This window comes from Orbicella faveolata, unplaced genomic scaffold, assembly GCF_042242905.1.
Source record: "Orbicella faveolata isolate gen_17 unplaced genomic scaffold, um_ofav_v1 contig_34, whole genome shotgun sequence".
NCBI classification, from domain to species: Eukaryota; Metazoa; Cnidaria; class Anthozoa; order Scleractinia; family Merulinidae; genus Orbicella; species Orbicella faveolata.
This window is the reverse complement of record NW_028301563.1, coordinates 3,864,441-3,884,343: the sequence shown is the minus strand read 5'-3', so window position 1 is coordinate 3,884,343 and position 19,903 is coordinate 3,864,441. Positions and strand designations below refer to the sequence as shown.

The 19,903-nt window shown below is 39.2% G+C and overlaps 1 protein-coding gene across 3 annotated transcripts; it reads left to right on the top strand.

Moving 5' to 3' along the window:
• On the top strand, window positions 1-19,903 carry LOC110068100 (E3 ubiquitin-protein ligase SHPRH-like). 3 transcript variants are annotated; one of them, XM_089271187.1, is made up of 31 exons: window positions 4-1,224; window positions 1,638-1,716; window positions 2,365-3,112; window positions 3,686-3,793; window positions 4,082-4,202; window positions 4,967-5,091; window positions 6,097-6,175; window positions 6,455-6,618; window positions 7,480-7,587; window positions 7,795-7,860; window positions 8,130-8,212; window positions 8,977-9,071; window positions 9,316-9,347; window positions 9,718-9,801; window positions 10,411-10,503; window positions 10,598-10,705; window positions 11,331-11,461; window positions 11,874-11,931; window positions 12,704-12,822; window positions 13,461-13,550; window positions 13,679-13,794; window positions 13,906-13,985; window positions 14,537-14,722; window positions 15,318-15,419; window positions 15,609-15,677; window positions 15,781-15,981; window positions 16,752-16,844; window positions 17,210-17,296; window positions 18,111-18,289; window positions 18,872-18,961; window positions 19,496-19,903. In XM_089271187.1, exons 1-31 carry the CDS (start codon window positions 114-116, stop codon window positions 19,620-19,622), a joined length of 4,932 nt encoding a protein of 1,643 aa, XP_089127313.1. In that variant the 5' UTR covers window positions 4-113; the 3' UTR covers window positions 19,623-19,903. The 3 variants fall into 3 exon arrangements, 2 of the variants coding, with proteins under 2 accessions (XP_089127313.1, XP_020631129.2); XM_020775470.2 differs by having other exon boundaries at window positions 5-1,224; window positions 14,537-14,674; XR_016201373.1 differs by lacking the exons at window positions 16,752-16,844; window positions 17,210-17,296; window positions 18,111-18,289; window positions 18,872-18,961; window positions 19,496-19,903 and having other exon boundaries at window positions 1-1,224; window positions 14,537-14,741; window positions 15,781-15,846.

Sequence of the window (19,903 nt, the reverse complement as noted above, 5' to 3'; positions counted from 1 at the left end):
GGCATACACCACACAATAGTCATTTTACTCTCGGTCATTATGTAATTTTGAACTAGTTGAATGTTTTGCTACAGACAAGAACTCTATTAAACAGAAACGAGAATTTTCTCAAGATGTCAAGTAGGAAAAGGAAACAGAAACCACCAGAAAGATTCAGTGAAGAAAAGCGAACTAAAATGACGTGGAATATGTTCGATCAACTCATGCAGGCACATGGCGGCATTGACCCGGACGGTGATGAATCAACGGCAACAACTGGTATTTACTCCTCTCCAGCTACTGAAAGCAACAACTCTTCGAGAATTTTGAATTCTAGGAAAAGAGGTAAGCGGCAAGCTGACGATCGAAGCAAAAACATCGAGTTGAAGCTGGAGAACAGTTATCCTAATGGCTGTGTTTGCCAACTGGGTCTGTTCAGTATTAGTTTGTGCACCAACAAGACTCAAGAAGATGAAGTAAGAACAGTCAATGGAACAAATGTGTCTTCTGATGCTGATGAGCTTTGGAGCACCGCTGGCTGTCATTCTTGTGTTATTGTAAGGCTATCTTTTGAGCAAGAATGCCCATTAACAGAAAACACGAATGGTCTAAACAATGATTCTTTGAGACAGGTATCATTTAAGGCTGTAGTTCCGTCCGTCTCAAAGGATAAACTAGACGCTTTAGTCTATCTGCAAAGCAAAGGCGTTGTATCCCTTGTGTTAATGCCGGAGCAGCATATTTTAAAAGACAGCTGGGAAGTTGTGGTGTGTTTAAATGAGAGCAGCTTCACTAAACTTCCATTTGCTAGTGTTGATGTGACAAATAGGAAAACAGACAAGATGATGAAATTGTTAATGGACTGGTTTTATGACTTTCCTGTAGAGCATGATTTGCTCTCACAAGACTGTAATAATCTAGTAATGGACAAAAGTTTTGATGAACTGTATGATGCTATAAAGTCTGTTCAAGAGAGAACTTGCGCTGCTGATTTGGCAAAAGGAGATATCACACTGCTCCAAGACTCTTTAGTGTCTGACCATCCACTCTGCCGTGCATGCAGCACACACAATGACTGCAAGTCTGACTGTAATGCAGAGCTCAACAGATCAAGTGGAGTAAATTTTTTTGACGTGCAGCATCCTCTTCTGAAACCTGTTTTAAGAGGATACCAAAGACGTGCAGTAGAGTGGATGCTACGAAGAGAACAAGGCAGTCAAGCAACATCACACACAAAGCAACTGGGTATGTTAGCAATATAATTTCTGCGAGTTTCACTTGGTAAAATGAGATCTTTTTACTTTACTGCAAGGTTTGTACTCTTTCTCAAACAGTATCTTTAGACTAAATGCATCTATGCTAACTCTCTCCCATATTATCCAGGAGTCTTCGGTATACAGAATAAATCTCCCAGGCTCCTATATGGGTTGCCAAATCTCCCAGACCATAAAAATGAAAGTGCATAAAATACGTTTTCAGTTATATTTTGGCTGAGTTTTGGTGTTTTCAAAGGAAAGTTTTTTCGACATTTGGTACATTTTTGTGGTTGAATGTTTGTAGAGCTCTACTTTAAACAACTTTTTTTAGGGCCAAGGAGGTAATATTAGAGTCTGAGATCTCTTGGATTTTGATTTTTGATTTTTTTTATGTCCTTACAGCTGAAACAATTCACCCATTATGGCGGGAAGTCAAGAGTTTGGACGGAAAGCTGATATACTTTAATCCTTACACTGGAAGGTATAACAGTTTGTTAAATAAAATCTGACAGGGCTCTGTAATAACTTTTGAATTCTTACGTTATGAGACATTCAGCAAATCAGCTTATCAGAGTGCAAATGTGATTATTGCTGATAGTATTTTGAATTATGGCACAGGACAGTGTGCACATGCACAAATAGTGGCAATTGTGAGGAAGAGAGGAAGAGCTCCCGAAACCAACTGTCGATCAACTGTCGGCCAACAGATTACCAACAGGTTACCAACAAGCCTACTGACAGGTTACTGACAGTTGGTCCATGTTTTGTTCTGTGTCGGCCATCTTTTTCACAGCAGTAGGCCCACAGTCGACCAACAGGCAATTGAAAGATAGCTGACAGACGACCAACATATTATTGACAGACAATTGACCAACAGCCTACAGGTGACCTGCAGGTTTTTTGGGAGCTGTTCTTTACAATTACCCAAATAACCAACATTGCTTCCTATCATTAGCTGTTTCTAGTGAGAGGAGTCCCAGAGAGTTTGAAATACTACTTATGTATTCACTACCAGGATAAACATTTGGCACCCAGATTGATGACAGAATTCCCTTGCATGGTGAATTTTCATTGAAAGAAGTGTGTGAATTAAATGTTTGTCTGATAAATTTATTTTCCTAACTTATAGGCTCACAAAAGAAAGATTTTGCTCACCATTGCCACCTCTTGGAGGAATCTTAGCAGATGAAATGGGGCTTGGAAAGACAGTAGAGGTCATTGCATGTATTTTGTGTCATCGTAAACCTTCATTGGAACACAAGTTACTGGACAACACTACAACAGCTGACCAGTACTCAAATGTTAGCAAACTCGGCACAGCATCAAAGACTGGATGTGAGAGAGAGGCAGAAATTGAGTCTGCATCAGTTACTAATGTTCAGGAGTGCTCTAAAATGAAACCTACAGAATGTGACTGTTGTAACCAAGAGGGTACTGACAGAAATGCAGATAAACCAGACTGTAGTTGTGACAAAATTGACAATGATCCTACAGAAGTCAGTTGCAACCAAGGGTCATCTTGTTCCAAAAGTACCCTGACATTATGCACTGGTAATAGCGATGGCGATACAGTAGCAGTCACTGGAGATGGTAACAGCTCTACATGTATGCCTGCGCACAGTACAATGTCTTGTAATCAGACAGACAACCTTGTAACAGAACTTCAAAGAGATGAACAGATTGCAAGTTCAGTAACTGCTACATCTGTAGAAAAACGCACTTCAGTTATAAAATGCCAATGCATCTGTGGCATAAATATTGCCCGTTGTGGCGACAAACTATTGCATTGTTGCAGTTGTCAAGCAGTTTTCCATGCTGTGTGTCTTCAATATGACTGTCCGGGCAAGTTTTTGTGTCCACATTGTGCAGTAAACCAGGTAAAGATATCCTTTTAGGATGTTTGGCTGAGGAAAAATATAGCCAGCATATTAACACATCTTACTGGCTTCTCCGAGCTTAACACCTTCAAATGACCACAAGTCTTTGTGTCTACTGAGTTTTCAGCTCGTGATAAGCATTCCTTCAACCAGTACAAAAGCCAGACACTAATTTGCTGGCTGCAACCTGACTACATTATTGCCCCTTTGAAGTAGTTGTAGTACTAACACAGGGCTCGCAAAAAAATTGAATTCCAACTTGCCCGTGGGTTAATCAGTTCTCAAACTTTGCTGCCATGGGAAAGATGTTTACTCTTTTTATTTAGTTGGCAGACGACCTGCCTGGGTTCTTGCCCATCAAGAAAGTGACAATAAAAATTCATTTGCAAGCCCAGCAGGAAAATCTAGGTTTCCTGGATGACCAGACAGGACTTTTTTCAAGCCCTGTAACTGTTACAGTACTTTCTACTTTTGGCCAAAGTCTGTTGAGCCCTAATTGTACATTTGGATTTTGTCTGGTTGGTTGGTTGGCTAAATAGATGCAGACTGGCAAATTTTTAAATTTGATTGCAGGTAGCCATTCCATCTCGGGCAACTCTGATCATCTCTCCTGCTCCCATTGCCCAGCAGTGGGTGGATGAGATTTCCAGGCACACAAAACCCTCAACTCTTAAACTGCTGGTAAGAAGAATTAGAGTTTCTAAAATGAATTTTTAAGGGCTACATAAAAGATGGGCATATCTTGAATACAATGGCCAATTTTTTCAAGTTTACTCCAGCCTAAACAATCTGCCTTGATCTTTCTTGTTTACATTTGGTTTATTTGATATAACTTGGTTGGTAATGTACTACATATGAACTATTATTTTAATTTTGCCCATCACAAATTAAAATGATTTTAAAAATTGATATTGTGACATAAGTGACACCTTGTAATCTTGCTCGCTGTTATTTCTGAAACATTTCAAGGTATACAAGGGTGTGGCAAAAATGGGATTTGTTCCCCCAGAAGTCCTTGCCGACCATGACATAATCTTGACAACGTATTCAACCTTGAGATCAGACTTCTTTCATTTAGGATGTAAGCAAGGTCAGTGAAAACTATGAATAATCATACTTTTGTATATGGCTGTCATGATGTTTTCATGACACTATGGGTGGTTTCTGACTTCTCTTTGAAGGATGAAGGAGTGAGTGCAAGAATCCATCAACTGCAGTTGGGTGTCCAGGTCAACCTAAGTCTCTTAAAAATTTTTTTGACTGATTCTTTAAGATCTTTGTTCTGTCTGCATTCTTTTCTCGCATCAAAACATCCCAAATGAAAAACTCTTTTTGTGTTGCAGGTTTATAGATTTGTGGAAACTGATCTGGATTTGTTGAATGAGGGTTGTACAGGGGGTGGGGGGGGGGGGGTCTCTGGCACAGTTCACGAATGGAAAAAATAGAGGATCATGGATATAAAGATTCCGTTTTTTCTGAATCATGAAAATAAGCAAGTGAGGTGCTCTTTTTAATAACCTGCTCTTACACTCGAAAGAGTGTTTGAAGGAAGCTAAATCATGAAAGGCTAAGTCAAGGCTCCATATTGTAAATGTTATACTTAAGTCACTCTCGATAGACTACTCTAACCATTTGGATGGCTGGCGTCTCAAAATCATGTAAAATAGAGTGGTGAAATCACAAATAACGGTTAATAATTCAAGTTCTTCGTGGGTCATGCAAGACCTTCAGGTCACAGATCACGAATCTGGGTAATTTGCTAAATTCTTGTTCACAGAAAATAAAATCAGCTAATCATGCATCATGAGAATACCCCTGTACGTCCCTCTTGAATGGGGTACGTTTGTTTTGCAGGAAGTGGTGGGAGGTCAATGCGATACGACAAGCGATATGTAGCACTACCAAGCCCTCTAACAGGGGTCATGTTTTGGCGCATTTGTCTTGATGAGGCGCAGATGGTGGAGAGTACAACAGCCAAGGTCAGTACTGGTCATTGATAGTTTCAGGCAGTTATAAATAGATATTACATTATAAAATTGTCAAAATTTTTTCAAGGCTAAAAAATGTTCAAAAATGGTTAAAAAAGTGTTTTGCTTTTTTAATCATTTTTTGCCTTGTAAATATTTTGTCGTAATACTAAGGGAATTTTATGAATAATTATTTAATTATTTTTAACCATTAATAATTAATTATTGTTAATAATTTAGTTATAATTAGTAATCTATAAATTATTTTGATGTTGCTTGCTTAGTATTTACAAAATTCGTTCATTGGATTTCATGCTTATACCCACATATAAAAGTAAAGGAAACCCATGAATTGATTTCTCATGGTTATCATGGCTAGCAGTATTGCATGTGGGCACGTACACACAATGGTGGCAGTGGAGTCGCAGCAACCATACTCCAGCTAATAGGTTGACAGAGACATGCAGCCTTAGTTTATAGTGTACGTCCTTGATATGGGACATCCATGTTATGGTCAATTGACACCTGTCAGAACAAGGTATCCGCTGACCAGCATTATGTGACCATATCGTGGGCTCAAGTTTAGAGCTCATCAAGGTCATGTATCTTCTTTTAAAGTTGACTGCTGATCAAGTGCTGGGTTTTCGGTTGGATCGTGGGCTCATGTCAGGCTAACTTGTTGTAATAAATAGTTATTCAGAAGCCGGTTAAAGCTAACCCAGGATTGAAAGTTAACCAAAGTATAAATTATTCTTTTATACAAATGTTTTCCACTGCTTTTGTTTTATGTAGTTTGAGATTATTCAAACTCAAAGCAAAGGGCCAAACAATATACAGAAAACCTCAAGGTAAAGTAACGAAACTCAAATCAAAATTCTCGCTTATCCTGGGTTAGCTTAATCAAGCTTTGAACAACCCCGCTCCACTTTTTGTTTTGGCTAAGTATTAGAGTATATATACACAGTAATTTTTATAGGTTGTAAATCTGTTGTTAATAAAGTGTTTTGTATTTTAAAGGCAGCAGAAGTAGCACTACATTTGAGCAGTGTACACCAGTGGTGTGTCACAGGAACACCAATACAGAAGGGACTAGAAGGTAATGCTAGAAGGTTACCTGTACGGCAAGTGTTCCCATACAAACAAAGGGTTCCTTGCTTACTGGTCCCCGGAAAATTGGGGCAAGAGCACAAAACTGATGAAGAAGGTGGTGATGGGGGTGGTGAATGAATCCTTGCACAGTCAGAATATGGAGAAAGCTCTTTCATTTGTACAGGAATGCTTACTATGCAGGTTACATTGAGGTTACGCCAAGACCAACTGATTATCACCCATTGTCATTAATGATATCAATGAAATGTCCATTGACTTTGGTTAGATATTTATGGTCTGCTGTTGTTTCTTGGTGTTGATCCATACTGTCATCAAAAATGGTGGAAGGCCTTACTGTATGAACCATACAGGAATGGACAAAGGCAAGCCTTGTATGACATCCTGGCCAAGATCATGTGGCGAAGTGCAAAGAAGGATGTTATCAATGAGGTATAATAAGCTCATTTGTCTGACACTAACTTTTGATTTAAAGTTGCATAATTCACAATGAGTAATGATGAAGGAAAAATGCTACTTTACAGTGGTTGGCTTGACATCTCTGAAGCATAATATTTTATTATTAGTTCATAACCGAATTTCTCTACAGAAATATTTTATCATAATCAAAGCTAGTTAATAATTAACAGTGAATTTTGTTTCCTGTGAATCTCAATGTTTCCCAGGAAACATTGAGATTTGAGGGAAACAAAATTCACTGTTCCCCAAGGGACCAGTCATTAAGTGATTTGTTTCATAGCAAAACAAAACAAAAGCAAATTTTGAAAATTGCGCTGAGATTCCAGCGACAACATTAGGCCACCTTCAACTACACGCTCTGATCACGTGCAACTGCGGTCAACATTTCGCAGGTAACTGTGAACTGTTTCCCGTTTGACGTCATAGTTTTTGCAATGTTGCCCAGTCATGGCGTTTGGCAGTAAACAGTTTCATTGTTAGATATCATGAGACTGTGAACTGGCCAAAGAATGAGCATGCTGTAGCAGGAAAAAGGTCTGCTATTTAACAATTATTGATATTCCATTGTATTAGTTTTATAAAATAGATTTTTTTATTTTTATTTTTTATTATCCCATTGTAATATTTTTATTCAGATTTTTATAGTTGGTGTGATATCTCACGATTTTTACTGACTTAACTAAGCGTAGATGTAGACGTATAATCATAAATGTGGACTTCTGACTAAAGGTGATTTTCAAATGAATGTTTCTGCCTGTTTGAAACAAAGTTATAATAACATTTGTCTAAATATTTATTATAGACTTTCTTAATGTATTTACTTAATATGTTTAGATTCAGCTTCCAGACCAGGATGAGAAAGTTAAGTGGTTGACATTTTCTCCTGTTGAACAGCATTTTTATCGCCGACAACATGAAGAGTGTGCAGGCACTGCTATGAAGGTATTAAGACGTGTATATTATTTTCATTTGACAGTTTAATAAACAAACATTCAGTTAATTTCTTTTCAAGGCAACTTCTAGGAAATTTCCAAGTCTGATTACTGATAGTTTTTCTCAGAATTTACTTGGCTATATTCCCCGCAGGAAGAAAACCTCAGCAAAAGCAATGGTTGTAATAGATTGCTTTGACGTTTAATTTGTTCCTAGATGCTGGGTAACTGGGAGAAGTCAGACACCATGTTAAGCGCTATAGACAGACACACAGTCCATCAGGTAACCTGTCATCTAATTACAGAAAATTATATGATAACTACTTGGAAACACTTTGATGTATCTCTGCAAACCAGATTCACTAAGATGAAAAACACCTAACACTTCATTCCAACATGGTGACTCAGCAAGACACTGCATAACAGGTCATTGCACATGTGCAACCGCTGACTGAGCACATGACACTGTACATATCAAACTAAGACAGCATTGGTTACCAGTGTCATTTAACGTGTAAGTTGCAGCTTTTTTATTTTTTCATTTCATTGTAGTTGTTGAACCCCTTGTTACGGCTTCGCCAAGCTTGTTGTCACCCTCAGGCAGTGAGAGGAGGTTTTCTTTCAATGCAGAAAAGGTAATGGTAATATAATGCTTCCAATCTCCAAGAAATGTCTTTGCTAGTTGGACATCATGCTTGACGTAATGGTTGATTGATTAGAGAGCAATCCAAAACATCAAACATTACTAAGTGGGAATGATGACATTCTTTTCAAGAAAAGACATGTTGTCACTCATTGAGAAACTCCACAAATTGATTGGAATGATCATTGTTAGCAGGTCACCTCCTCTTTCAATGATATCATATTTGATGATTTTTTTTTTGTCTCAGATCAGATGATAAGGGTTTCCTTAGGAGATAAGGGTGGACCGATCTTTGTTGCGGACCATATAATTTTTTACATGGCACAACATGGGTTTTTTTTCAGACAGAATATTGCCATTCGTACCTATCAATGCCTGACATTTTACCTTCCAATGCAATCAAATCGTCTGTTGTAGCAAGAGTTGGTTTAATTGGGTGTGACAACTGACACCATTAGTCACTCAACTTTAGTGTTTGGAATTCAGTGGTAGATCAGAGGGCCATAGCTAACATTAACCCCCAGATGATGTTTAATATTTCATTGCAAAATTAAATGTTCATCAAGTTTTTGATGGAAGGGGCTTTTTTTTCTGGCTTGAGGTTAAATTCTATTAACTCATTAATTAGGTGATTGTAGTTTACTCAATTGATTTAATAAAATAAGAATAGCCCGGGTTTCTCAGGCAGTTATATGCTGTATATGTTGATCAAGTTTTTTAGTAATCAGATGTCTTTTGAATGTCTATGTTTTTTAGTACACTCACTATGGACAAGTTATTGGAAAGTTTGATAACAAAAGCTAAGCTGGAATGTGAGGAAGCACATCGGCAACTCTTGTTCGCTTTCAATGGTTTGTTTTTAGCGTCTTGTTAATTAAGTAAAGTGCAAATGAAATGCATGCAATAAAATTTATTTAGTTGAGAATTTATATTGTTTCATTCTAAGGTTTCTCACTTTCCAGTTAATGAAGTGGCAAGCATGCAAATTCCATTGATAACAGATTTTTTTTAAAGTAATCTAGTTTGAGGTGAACTGGAGAAAATTTATTTTCAAACAGTAGTGAAGTCAGTATTGATATCAAAATCTTTTTTCAGGTCTTGCTGGGATTCACATGTTGAAGGAAGAGGTTTGTAAATTACTTCCATTAGTTTTTTTTGTTTTTTTTACAAAATTATAATTACAATACAAGCTGAGTTCAAACTTAAGAATGTTTTGGGATGTTGGTAGAGCAGTTGTAAAGCCTGCCTAATTGATCGATTCCCCCACTTGTGATTCGCAAATCTCTTGTGTTATTTCCATCATGCTGCAAGGTTTTCTGTGACACAAAGAAACTGCATTGCATAACTTATTGATTAAGCAATTGGCTGTGTTTACCTTGAGTTAGGGTTTAGCACTTACAAATTTGATTACAATTTTAACTGCAGGTCTATAAATCCATCTGACTGTATGTGCTCAATTTTTGGTAACCTATCCATGTGTATAATTTTACTGTTTAGTGGCCAGGAGCTGTTGACATGTACAGAGAGGCAATGAGATCATGGACAGAACATGAAAACACATTTAGGACTGATGCACTACAAGTAAGTCAAACACACAGACATGTTGCTGACTTTAAACATCTGAGATTGACAATAGAAATATTAACTTTCTCATTAGGATGTAAGAATTTCAAATCAACTTCACTTTTGACTTCAAACATGGTGAAAGATTCTTTTTGTACAGAATTTCCCATTTACTCAATTTTGGACATTCCACTTGTCCAGAAACCAATATTATGCAAATTTAAGCACTTCTGATGAAAGTAAACTGTGTACATATAGATCACTTGAAAAATTTTGTGTTTTACCTTGTCACATTGTGCAGTTCTAGAAATATCCATACTCTCCCCACTGAAGGGATTGGAATTTCCTGAGAGTGAGGGGGTGGGGGGATGGGGGGAGGGGGGCTGCCTGTAAGACCCAAACATTTAAAGAAATGTCTCAAGCTTAGAATTTCCAGAGGGATGGGGGGGGGGGGGTCCTTAGAAAAATCTCATCCATGGGGGAGGTATGGATATTTTTGGGAACTACACAATAAAGAAAAATTGAAAAAGAAATCAATTTTCAACTTCTGCAACCAATCGATCAATGCTCAATATTTACTTACATTAAGCTTATCAAGACTTGATATAATGTTCTTATTTTACACAGAAATTGCACACACTGTTCAACCTATCTGATGTCCTCAGTCGTCGCTACCCAGGATGTTCAAATACTTTGAGAGATGATAAACTACCAGATGAAGTAAGCATTAGTTACGTTTTTGTTGTGTTGTTGAGAATGGATCATTGTGGTTGCCTTCAGGAGTGGTCACCTAGCCTTATTTCATATTTTCCAGGTGAAGGAACTAAAAAATGTCTACACAACAAGGGTTAATGTTCAAGTAACTGCAGCACAGCAAAACCTTGATGTTGCCCAAACCAGTCTTGCTGAGATAGGAAAAAAGGTGATATTTCCATCCATCTTGCATTCAAGTTTAAAATTAAGTCAAAGCAGCAGTATTCTGTTATAGGTAACTTGTTTCGCCAGCATATCTGCACAGAAATCTATGTTCGATACATCAGGAGAAAGCTAAGTGAATTTAGATTCTTAAAAAAGTTATGATTTGGTGGTCAAGATGCACTAAGTAGCTCAACTGGCCAAGGTACATTCACTGCATAGTCTGCATAAAATTGTCTGCCAGACGTAAATCCAAACCCGAGATCGAAAGTTTACACATGTGCAACTCATGATAGTGTCCCTTTAAATCAAACGTTGATCAAAATTTAAATTTCTCTGCTATAAAAGTGTTCTCATTGCTGTTGTTTTGTGGAGTTTTAGATTAGTCTATTGCAGCAGTGGAGGATAGATAATATGTACAAGAAACCTTTCTGAAACGTTGCAAAACTGAAATTAAAATTTACACCAATCTGGGATGAGTTTAATCATGCTTTGAACAACTGAGCCCTGGTAGTAGCAGATTACATGCAATTAAATGCAACTTGTAATGCTCAAAAATGGAGATGATCTTATTTGTAAGTTAGTAGCTACTAACGCGTATATGACATGTCTGTGATATAACGTACATGTAGGTAGATATCCAGTCTCCATGGTGGATTGAAGCTCTTCAGTCTGTAGCGACAAGAGGAATGGAAAGTGATCTTTGTTACAGAATTAAAGATGAACTCTCAGCAACTGACATGGACCTTAGCTCCATTGGAAGGTCTGTAAAACTATCTTTTGCTTGCTGCTTAACAGCATGCAGGCCGTGTGAATGCACATTTAAGTGTAAAATTATTAGCTAATCGTATCTATGATAGAATTCTCGATCGTGATTGTTTCTCAGCATGCCCACTTATCACATAATTGGCGTGAGATCAAGCAGGTGTCCAATTACAACTTTTTTGTAATTGGCCACCTACGCCATTCGCATGTCAAGTGGGCACGCTTTGATGGCTTCCAACGCAATGTTTTTAAAACTGAGGGAAAGCGCTACTGACTTTTTCGCTCAAAGGAAGTTCTCAAAAGACTTCTCAAAAGACTCTCTGAATTGGACTCCACTTGATCCAATCACTCTTACTTACATGATCATGAAGTGGCTGAAAGGAATTTGGCTTGTCTATGTTATTTCTCAGATTTAAGGACCTTCATGGACTGCAGTATCTTGTTTCATCCAAGCTTGACTTGATCGAGGTATGTAGAACTACATGGCACAAGTTATCTGGTGTTTCAGTAATAAAATAGCAAAGGACAAGGGATGAAGATGCAAAAAGCGATTGACGGACTTTGAAAAAATCTTGGTTGTACTTGTGACCTAGTGATCCACATTTTGGTAAGAGTAGAATAATTTGTTCAACGCCAAATCCTTATATGTACAAGATAACATGAAATGCCGTATAGTACATAATTGTTGTTATACTAACCAGTTTAATAAGAACCAACTCCAACTATTAACACTTGCATATGAGCTAGTCTCTGAGACCATAATTGACAGGTGCCTTAATTAAAGAAAACTTTTGACTAGATGTATCTTGAGTGGCTTAGTGGGAGGTGGCCTCCTGGTTGGCGCGCTGGACTCTGAATCAAGTGTTCCGGGTTCTAGCCCTGGCTGGGGACATTGTGTTGTGTTTTCGGGCAGGACACTTTTCTCCTATAGTGCCTCTCTCTACCCAGGTGTGTAAATGGGTACAGGCGAATTTGATGCTGGGGGTAACCCTGCAATGGAATAGCATCCCATTCAGGGGGGAGAAGAAATGTTACGGAAACTGGGATAAACTCTAGCAGTTTGGAGCACTTGGCCCAATGCAGACTTTATCTTGAGTGGCAAAGGCCATTTGTTCAAAGACGAAATATCTTGGAACTCATAACTTAGAGGCAAAACGAAGTATGCAAGCAACTTTGATGTCAATGCATGACACAAAGCCGTAATCAACGCTTTTTTTGTCGTTCACCTCTTACACTACAGTCAACTCATAAAAACTTGTTGGAAGCCCTGAACAGGCTTGTGGTGCCCCCATCGTCTCAGATGGTCCAGGCCAGTGCAGAGTGTTGTTTGCGGCCAGCAAAGGACAACCATTCTCTTAGGTATGTAGACGGCTGTACAGTAATGTGAATTCCAAAATATACAGTTAAGAAATATAGAACAATGGCTTTCCCAAAACGCCTCCTTTTGCGAGAGCTTCTTCTAAAATTTTATTTTTCCACAAAACAAGTAAAAGACAGTTTAAGTATGGCCATAGGAGAATCTTTGTTTACAATATTTACCTCATTATCATAAGCGATACAGTTTCTGATGGAGCTACAAAAACATTACTCCTGAATGTTGAAATGGCATAGCACGATTAACTGTCCCAAATAATTTGAGCCCGATGTATTGGATACGTTTTTGTGCGAAGCAAGTTCAAAAGCTCAAAATATTCCAAAGAGTTTGAGCTCACTAGCGCTTTTGCCACCCAATGAGAAATGTTGCAGGTTTCGAAAGCCAATTTCTCCTCGAATATTACACCCAAAGAGCCAAAAATATCACCAATTACTACATTTCACAAGTTCTTCAAATGTTTGAAGTCAATTCGTGTCTAGCCTGGTGCCTTATATGCGCAAAGTCGTATGTTAATGAGGAGAAATGTATAAACAGTGGTCGTCAAAGATTCGCGTATAGTTTGTGTCGAAAGCATCCAAGATTATCTTCAGATTGAAGTAAGACTATTTGTTTCTTTATCCAGGTGTGCATTTTGTCAAGTAGATGACATTTTCACAGAATATGAATCACGAATATTCGGTCACCAAGGGATGAAGGGAGTCGACGACCAAGGGTAAGAAACCGTCTTTGAATTCTCCCAACTGATTCACGCACATTTCTCTTAATGATAGTTATGAGATTCTGATTGTAAATCAAGACAATGTCTGAAGGTGAAAGCTTTTTTTTTATCTCTATTCAAAGTTTGCAGCCTGACGAGTCTCTTGATTGGCATCGCCATGGTAACACTGGAGGCCTGAGAGCGGACTCTGAGGTTGAAAAGGTTCTGCGAGTGGTGCATAGCTTCATCAAGATTAACAGTGAGTTGAAAATTGCTCTGCTTTGTAAAATTCACAGTACACATGGTAAACGCGCATTCTGAATTTTGGGGTTTAAAGAATAGTGAAAATTGATTCTTTCATTTTCAACAGAAACCGCTTCAACTGCACAACTGCTTCAAGAAGGTCGGTTGCATTTGAACTTAATTGAAGGACTGAGGAAGGAATTTAAGGTACGCTGTAGAACAGTTATCATTGACTAGATTCAAAGCTCATTAGACGCAGTGTTGCTTGTCTTGCCAGGAAAACGTTGACTAATTAGCCTATATATGGTAACAGTAAAAATCTAGAAAAGCGTGAAAGTGAGAATGATAAGTCTGACTGAGGTCTTTATTGCTTTCGCTTTAATTAATTAATTCATCGAAATTCACAATTCAGAACAAATAATAATGTCTTATAACACGGAAATTCTTCTATTTCTTGCTTTTGTTACTTTGGTGAGACTCGGTGGTCAAATGGTTATTGTAAATTTTTAGGATGAACAAAAAGAAAGAAATTGTTCTCTGCGGTTGAACGGTTGAACGGTTTCACACTGAAGAAGGGCTATGCCCAAAACATTTGTGATTTTTCACAAGATGACACTCTGACATTTTTCTACCTTATCAGTTTTCCATTTTTATTTCCTTTTGAACGTTGGTAATGGTTATTCCTGTGGGCTTGAGCCCTGGCCGTGGACTAGCAGTAAGTGCATTCACTGTAGCTTTTTGTGTGTTTTATTTCGCAGTTTCTTAGAGCTCTATGGTTTGCCCTTCACGAACGAATCTCCTCTCTGGATGAGCTGGACATGTGCACCACTCGCCTCAGGCTTCTGCTGCCAGGAGAGCCAGTCACAGATGATATTCATGTTATCCATCCACTACAAGTATTCTTTGATTTCTTCGCAAAAATTTTTCCGACGTCCATTGTGATTGTAAGGGCCGATTTACACGGTACGACTTTGTCGCATGCGACAAGCTTACGACAGGCCTACGACATGACTTAGGACCATTTACACGCGCTCGACATTTTCACTTACAAAATTAAATGCGCAAAAGTTTGCACCTGGATTTTCGGAGCGAAAGTTCTAACAAACAGTAAAAAAGTACATTTTAGCTGTCCTGCGCTTTGAAAAAACTTTCTAAAGAGATGTTTTTCGCTTTAATCCGTTCAATACTTTTCGAGAAACGTCCTCATGTGAATCAGTCAACAACAACTTCGTCCGCCATTTTGACGCAAGAACACTTCGCCTTCGTCCCCTACTCAGTAGAAATTTGTCACAAAATACGTCATTTTCTATCGACTTCGGCTACGATAATCGCAGCGTTTTAACAAATGTTTTAAAATCCTACGACCTTTTTTTTGACGTACACAACAGTCGTAAGCGAGTTGTAGGTTTGATTTGCACGAAACAAGTCATGTCGCAGGCCTGTCGTAAGCTTGTCGCATGCGACAAAGTCGTACCGTGTAAATCGGCCCTAACTCTGTATGCATGATGTCATTGGCTCATCAGTCTTTTCCTTTCCAAGGTGGAACAACAGCGCCTGAAATTCATGTCCGATCGAATAGTCGCCCAAACTGAACTGAGAAAAAAACTTGGTCAGCTTCTTTACCTCAACAATTTGGCGAAGGTAAAGCATTTGATAAGAAGTACTTAACGCTTATGTGTATTCAAAAGCCTTTTATATTTATTTTCGCATACTACATTTCTAGCACAGACCTGCCATTGAAGATGTACAGTTTCTCAGTGTACCTTATATCACTGCAGTGTTAGATCATTCAGGCTGCATACATACAGTACTTTTCTGTTTGTCTTTCAGACCCAGACGTGCCACGATGGCAAAAATCCTGAACCATGTCCAATATGCACCAAACAGCTAGGTGTCCAGGTAAATGAACCAACCAAGGCCCTTTTCGTCAAAATCGTTTACCTTCACATATTTCTGTAGTTTTACCTTTTAAATATGTTGCTATCCTCTGTCATTCTTTCAGTGGAGCGTTTTCTCTTGTGGTCACTGTGTATGCTGCCAGTGTGCCTGGGTGCTCTTACGACAGGCTGGAATTGGTCCCCGCCAGAGGAACGTACATGTTAAGTGCCCAATGTGTCGGATACCTACCCTTGCACAGGAAATCTCCTACGTGAGCACCACAAGGAGCCAGACGAAAGAAACAGAGGAAAATGTCACAGTCAAGGTACTTATCCCGTTCAGCCTCAAGCTTGAAATAGTAATATCATGGGTGACAAATCACTCCTTAATTTTGGCCCGACATTTCAGCGTTAATTTATTACAAATAGGCCCTTTGCATGACCCGGTTACATGGTATAAAATCACACATGTTGGAACGCGAGTTGCACAGTGGGACTTCCAAAACAAAGCAACTCGTACCAGTCCACCTGGACCTGCCTTTGTTTTGGAAGTCCCACTGTCCAATATGCGTCCCAGAATGTGTGGTGACCGGATCGTGCAAAGGGCCTATTGCCATGGCAACGTTTGGCGCGAAATTTCTCGATACAATAAACAAGTCAAAAGCCCACGATTGTAAGCGTAATTTGTCGCCCACGATATTAAAAGGTAATCAAATGGTATACTCGTGAAATAAGGAAATAATTTCACTTATGTTTTATCTAAATTCTAATAATTTCCGTCGCCTGAAGGCTCGGAAAATTACATTGTATAAGAATTTTTGCCAAAATGCGCGTGAAATTATTGTTTAATTTCACTCGTCACCATATGATTACTCGTGCTAATTCTCCTTTCAGATTGTCATACAGTTCCTGTACGTTAGCTGTAAGAATTAAGTGTTGCATCAGGGGAACACGCCTCATTTACTCCTCTCACTACTGTCGTGATGGATCACAAATTTTCAGACCAAAAGTACTGCACTTTAGAAGAGTTGTTGACTGAGGGAATTTAATGATGCACTTCAATCTGTTTAATTCTGTTTTCTTTTGCTTTTTCCAGGGCAGCCATTCGACTAAAGTTGAAGCAGTTGTGCGTACCTTGTTGACAATTAAGTCGTCAGACAGTACGGCAAAGTGTCTCGTGTTCTCAACAGTAAGTTCATAATTTTTCATCCCGCCACATTATCAAAACCTAATGATGTCAATAGTCCACCTGTGGATGCTGTCTTTGCGCTGTGTTCTTTAGCGAAACACTCACGGTGTCTCTCTCCACCCAGGTGTATAAATGCCCTGGGTACTCTCAAATTGTTGGCCAGGGGCAATCTGACAGAAGGCTAGGGGTAACCCTGCGACAGACTAGCATCCCATCCAGGGCAGGGTAGCAATGCTGCAAGCCACTTCATGTAACAGGAACTGAGATTTATTTATTATAAGTCCCAGTTTCTCTGTAAGCTTCCAGGTTTACCAGCAGTTTTATTTTTTTTTTGTCTAATTGCAAATATTTTGTTTTTCTTGCAGTGGCAGGAGGTGCTTGGTGTCTTGGCAAAAGCGTTGGAAGAGAATGGCATCAAATATAGGCACATCACTGGAAGCAGACTTTTCCAGGTAATCACCTGACCTTCTCCACAGAGCTGATAGTTAGACGAAAGCATAGGCTGCTGACAGCCGGTCTTTTCTCTTAGGTCATTTAGACGAGTGTTTAGCGATCGACAACGCAAAAGGCCAGGGTGCGTTCAGTGTGAGTTACGCCGAAGATCTTCGGAATGGCCTTTAAAATTTGCGGCGTACCGGAGTGCGATTGGAGTTTTTGGCTTATAGCGGCGTGCACATATATGTTTGCTGGTGCTGGTATATAAACGCTTAACTACGTAAGGCGACTTGGCGTGATAACTATGGCTTCTTAATTTCTCTTTATCCTCGTATTGAATGCTGTATCCTGGCCGATAACGGGCATCTTACACGATCGTATTGCCTCATAATCCCTGCTGAATTTCGAGAGAAAAACAGACTGTCACCTGTCTAACGAAAGCACAGCACAATGAAAATTTGTTAGACCCTTAACGATGCGTATCCAAGTTCAGCCTGTGAAAGAAGACTTCTTCTCGTTCATTTCTATTTGTCGTTCGAGAGACGGCCGAAAATCGATCAGAGCAATTCCATACCGATGTCTAGAGGTCTAGTTACTTGCTGTGCGCACGCACAGAGATTTTGGTCAGCTGACCAGGGAGCTGTACCCAGTGAACTTTACTTTTCAACTCTTGTAGATGCGACAACCAACTTAGTTTAATAGTGTCCAGTTAAACACAGTCAAATATCAAAATGAGTGTCTGCGGAGCAAAGTTGAGTGTGTCCGGTCTCGGTAGCAGATGTCCTTCAGTGATTAAAAGTTCAAGTGTATTATGTGTTTTCTTCTCCTCAGTCAAACCTTCAAACGTTCAAGCAGGATTCCCTGGTAGGTGTGCTTCTTCTGCCTCTACAGACAGGCTCTAATGGCCTGAACATCATTGAAGCGACACACGTGTTGTTAGTGGAGCCTGCCTTGAACCCCGCCCATGAATTACAGGCTGTGGGTCGTGTACACCGCATTGGACAAACTAAGTATGTCTCAAATCTCCTCAAGCATTGTCAAATATTTCATTTAATTTACGTTGTGAGAACTTTGAGATAGATCTCGACCGTTTCCCCTGGTTAATGAGTTTTGGTAATTTGTAATATGCAAGTCTTCAGATACCGTCCACACTGCTTATTCCCTTTCACTCCACCGTCCACACTAGGCCGGAGAAATTTGAAAACGGAACAATCATCGGTCATTTTGGATTTGTGTTTGAGGAAAGCTCGAGTGGGGAAATCACATGATTATTGCAAACTCAACGTTTTTGATAAGCTCTGTTTTGAAAATGTTTGTTTGTCCATACTAAAACGCAAAGCCAGCGTTTTTAAATTCCTCTGGTGTGAAGAGCGTTTTCGAAAAGCTCTGTTTTCGTGACGGATTAGTGTGGACGGTAGGCCTAACCGTGGAAATAAAGCTGCGTTTTTAAATTTCTCCGGCGTAGTGTGGACGAGGCCTCACTTACACAAAATTTGCAACGGCATCTAAACTACACATTAACTCTTTCTCTAAATATCGTGCAGTGACAGAAAAAAATAATCACTGTCGTTGTTGTTGTTATTTTTCCACAGGCCCACTCACGTGTACCGTTTTATCATAAGAGGAACTGTCGAGTCTCGGATGCATTCCTTGTTGCAGTCAAAGCCGGCTGGCTGTGTTAGGTACCAAGTTATAACTCCCTCTCTCTTCCCCCGCTCCCACCTGAAACAGCACATTAAACGTTTGCACGCTCACTATCCCCTCAGGCTTTGCTATAGCGGGCTATTTGATTTGTTGATTGTAAAGGGGTTAAGCAATGCGTTTGCGGTTAACGACAAAAATGAAACTTTGCCGTCTGTCTTCTGCTGTTTCAATAGGTTGAAAATATTTGTATTTACACTGAATACTGTCGCACCCTTATTAAGCGGCCACCTATTAAACGGCCACTTCTATTGGGCGGCCAGTAATCTAAGTCCCAATGAGGGCTTTTGTATTGCTTTTACCTCTATTAAGCGGCCAGCCCCCTGTAATTAAGCCGCCACTACCCATTTCCCCGAGGGTGGTCTTTTAATAGGGGTTAAATTGTAGTAGGAGACGTTTTCGTATTTTTTGTGTGATTTATTAAGGATTAGGAGAATAGAGCACAAATTCAAAAGTAATTTTGCCGATTGCCTTAAACGTGACGCTTAGTAATCTCTTTTTATTTCACTCTACAGACCCGGAGCACGTGACAGCGAGAACTCCAGTCTGACGCTAGGTGACCTCGCCTCCTTGTTCACCCAGGATGAAGACCACGACGAGGAGCAGTGCATGCCGGGATCGTTTGGTTTCCAGAAAGAATGAGAACCATCTCCGGAGACCAACGAATGTTGAACTTAAAAGTCTGCAAGGCCTGGAGGCTTTGATATTTATTTTCTTATAACTTTTAGCGAACAAACAATTTAGTTGCCATGAATATAACAACCAAAATAGTCTCAGAGTGTCGAAATTCACACTGTGAAAGCCGCGCATACGAAATGAGCAAACTGTAAGAGTTTGTATGGAAATTCATCGAAAGGTTTCTAACGTAATGAATATATGAAATAAATTGTAGTTGAGATAATAAACATTTTAAAAAATGAAAA

Coding starts and splice junctions, on each gene's coding strand:
- LOC110068100 (XM_089271187.1), top strand. CDS start 114: ATGTCAAGTAGGAAAAGGAAACAGAAACCACCAGAAAGATTCAGTGAA. Junction 7,861..8,129: donor ACAGACACACAGTCCATCAG/GTAACCTGTCAT, acceptor ATTTCATTGTAG/TTGTTGAACCCCTTGTTACG. Junction 15,982..16,751: donor AGGAAAATGTCACAGTCAAG/GTACTTATCCCG, acceptor TGCTTTTTCCAG/GGCAGCCATTCGACTAAAGT.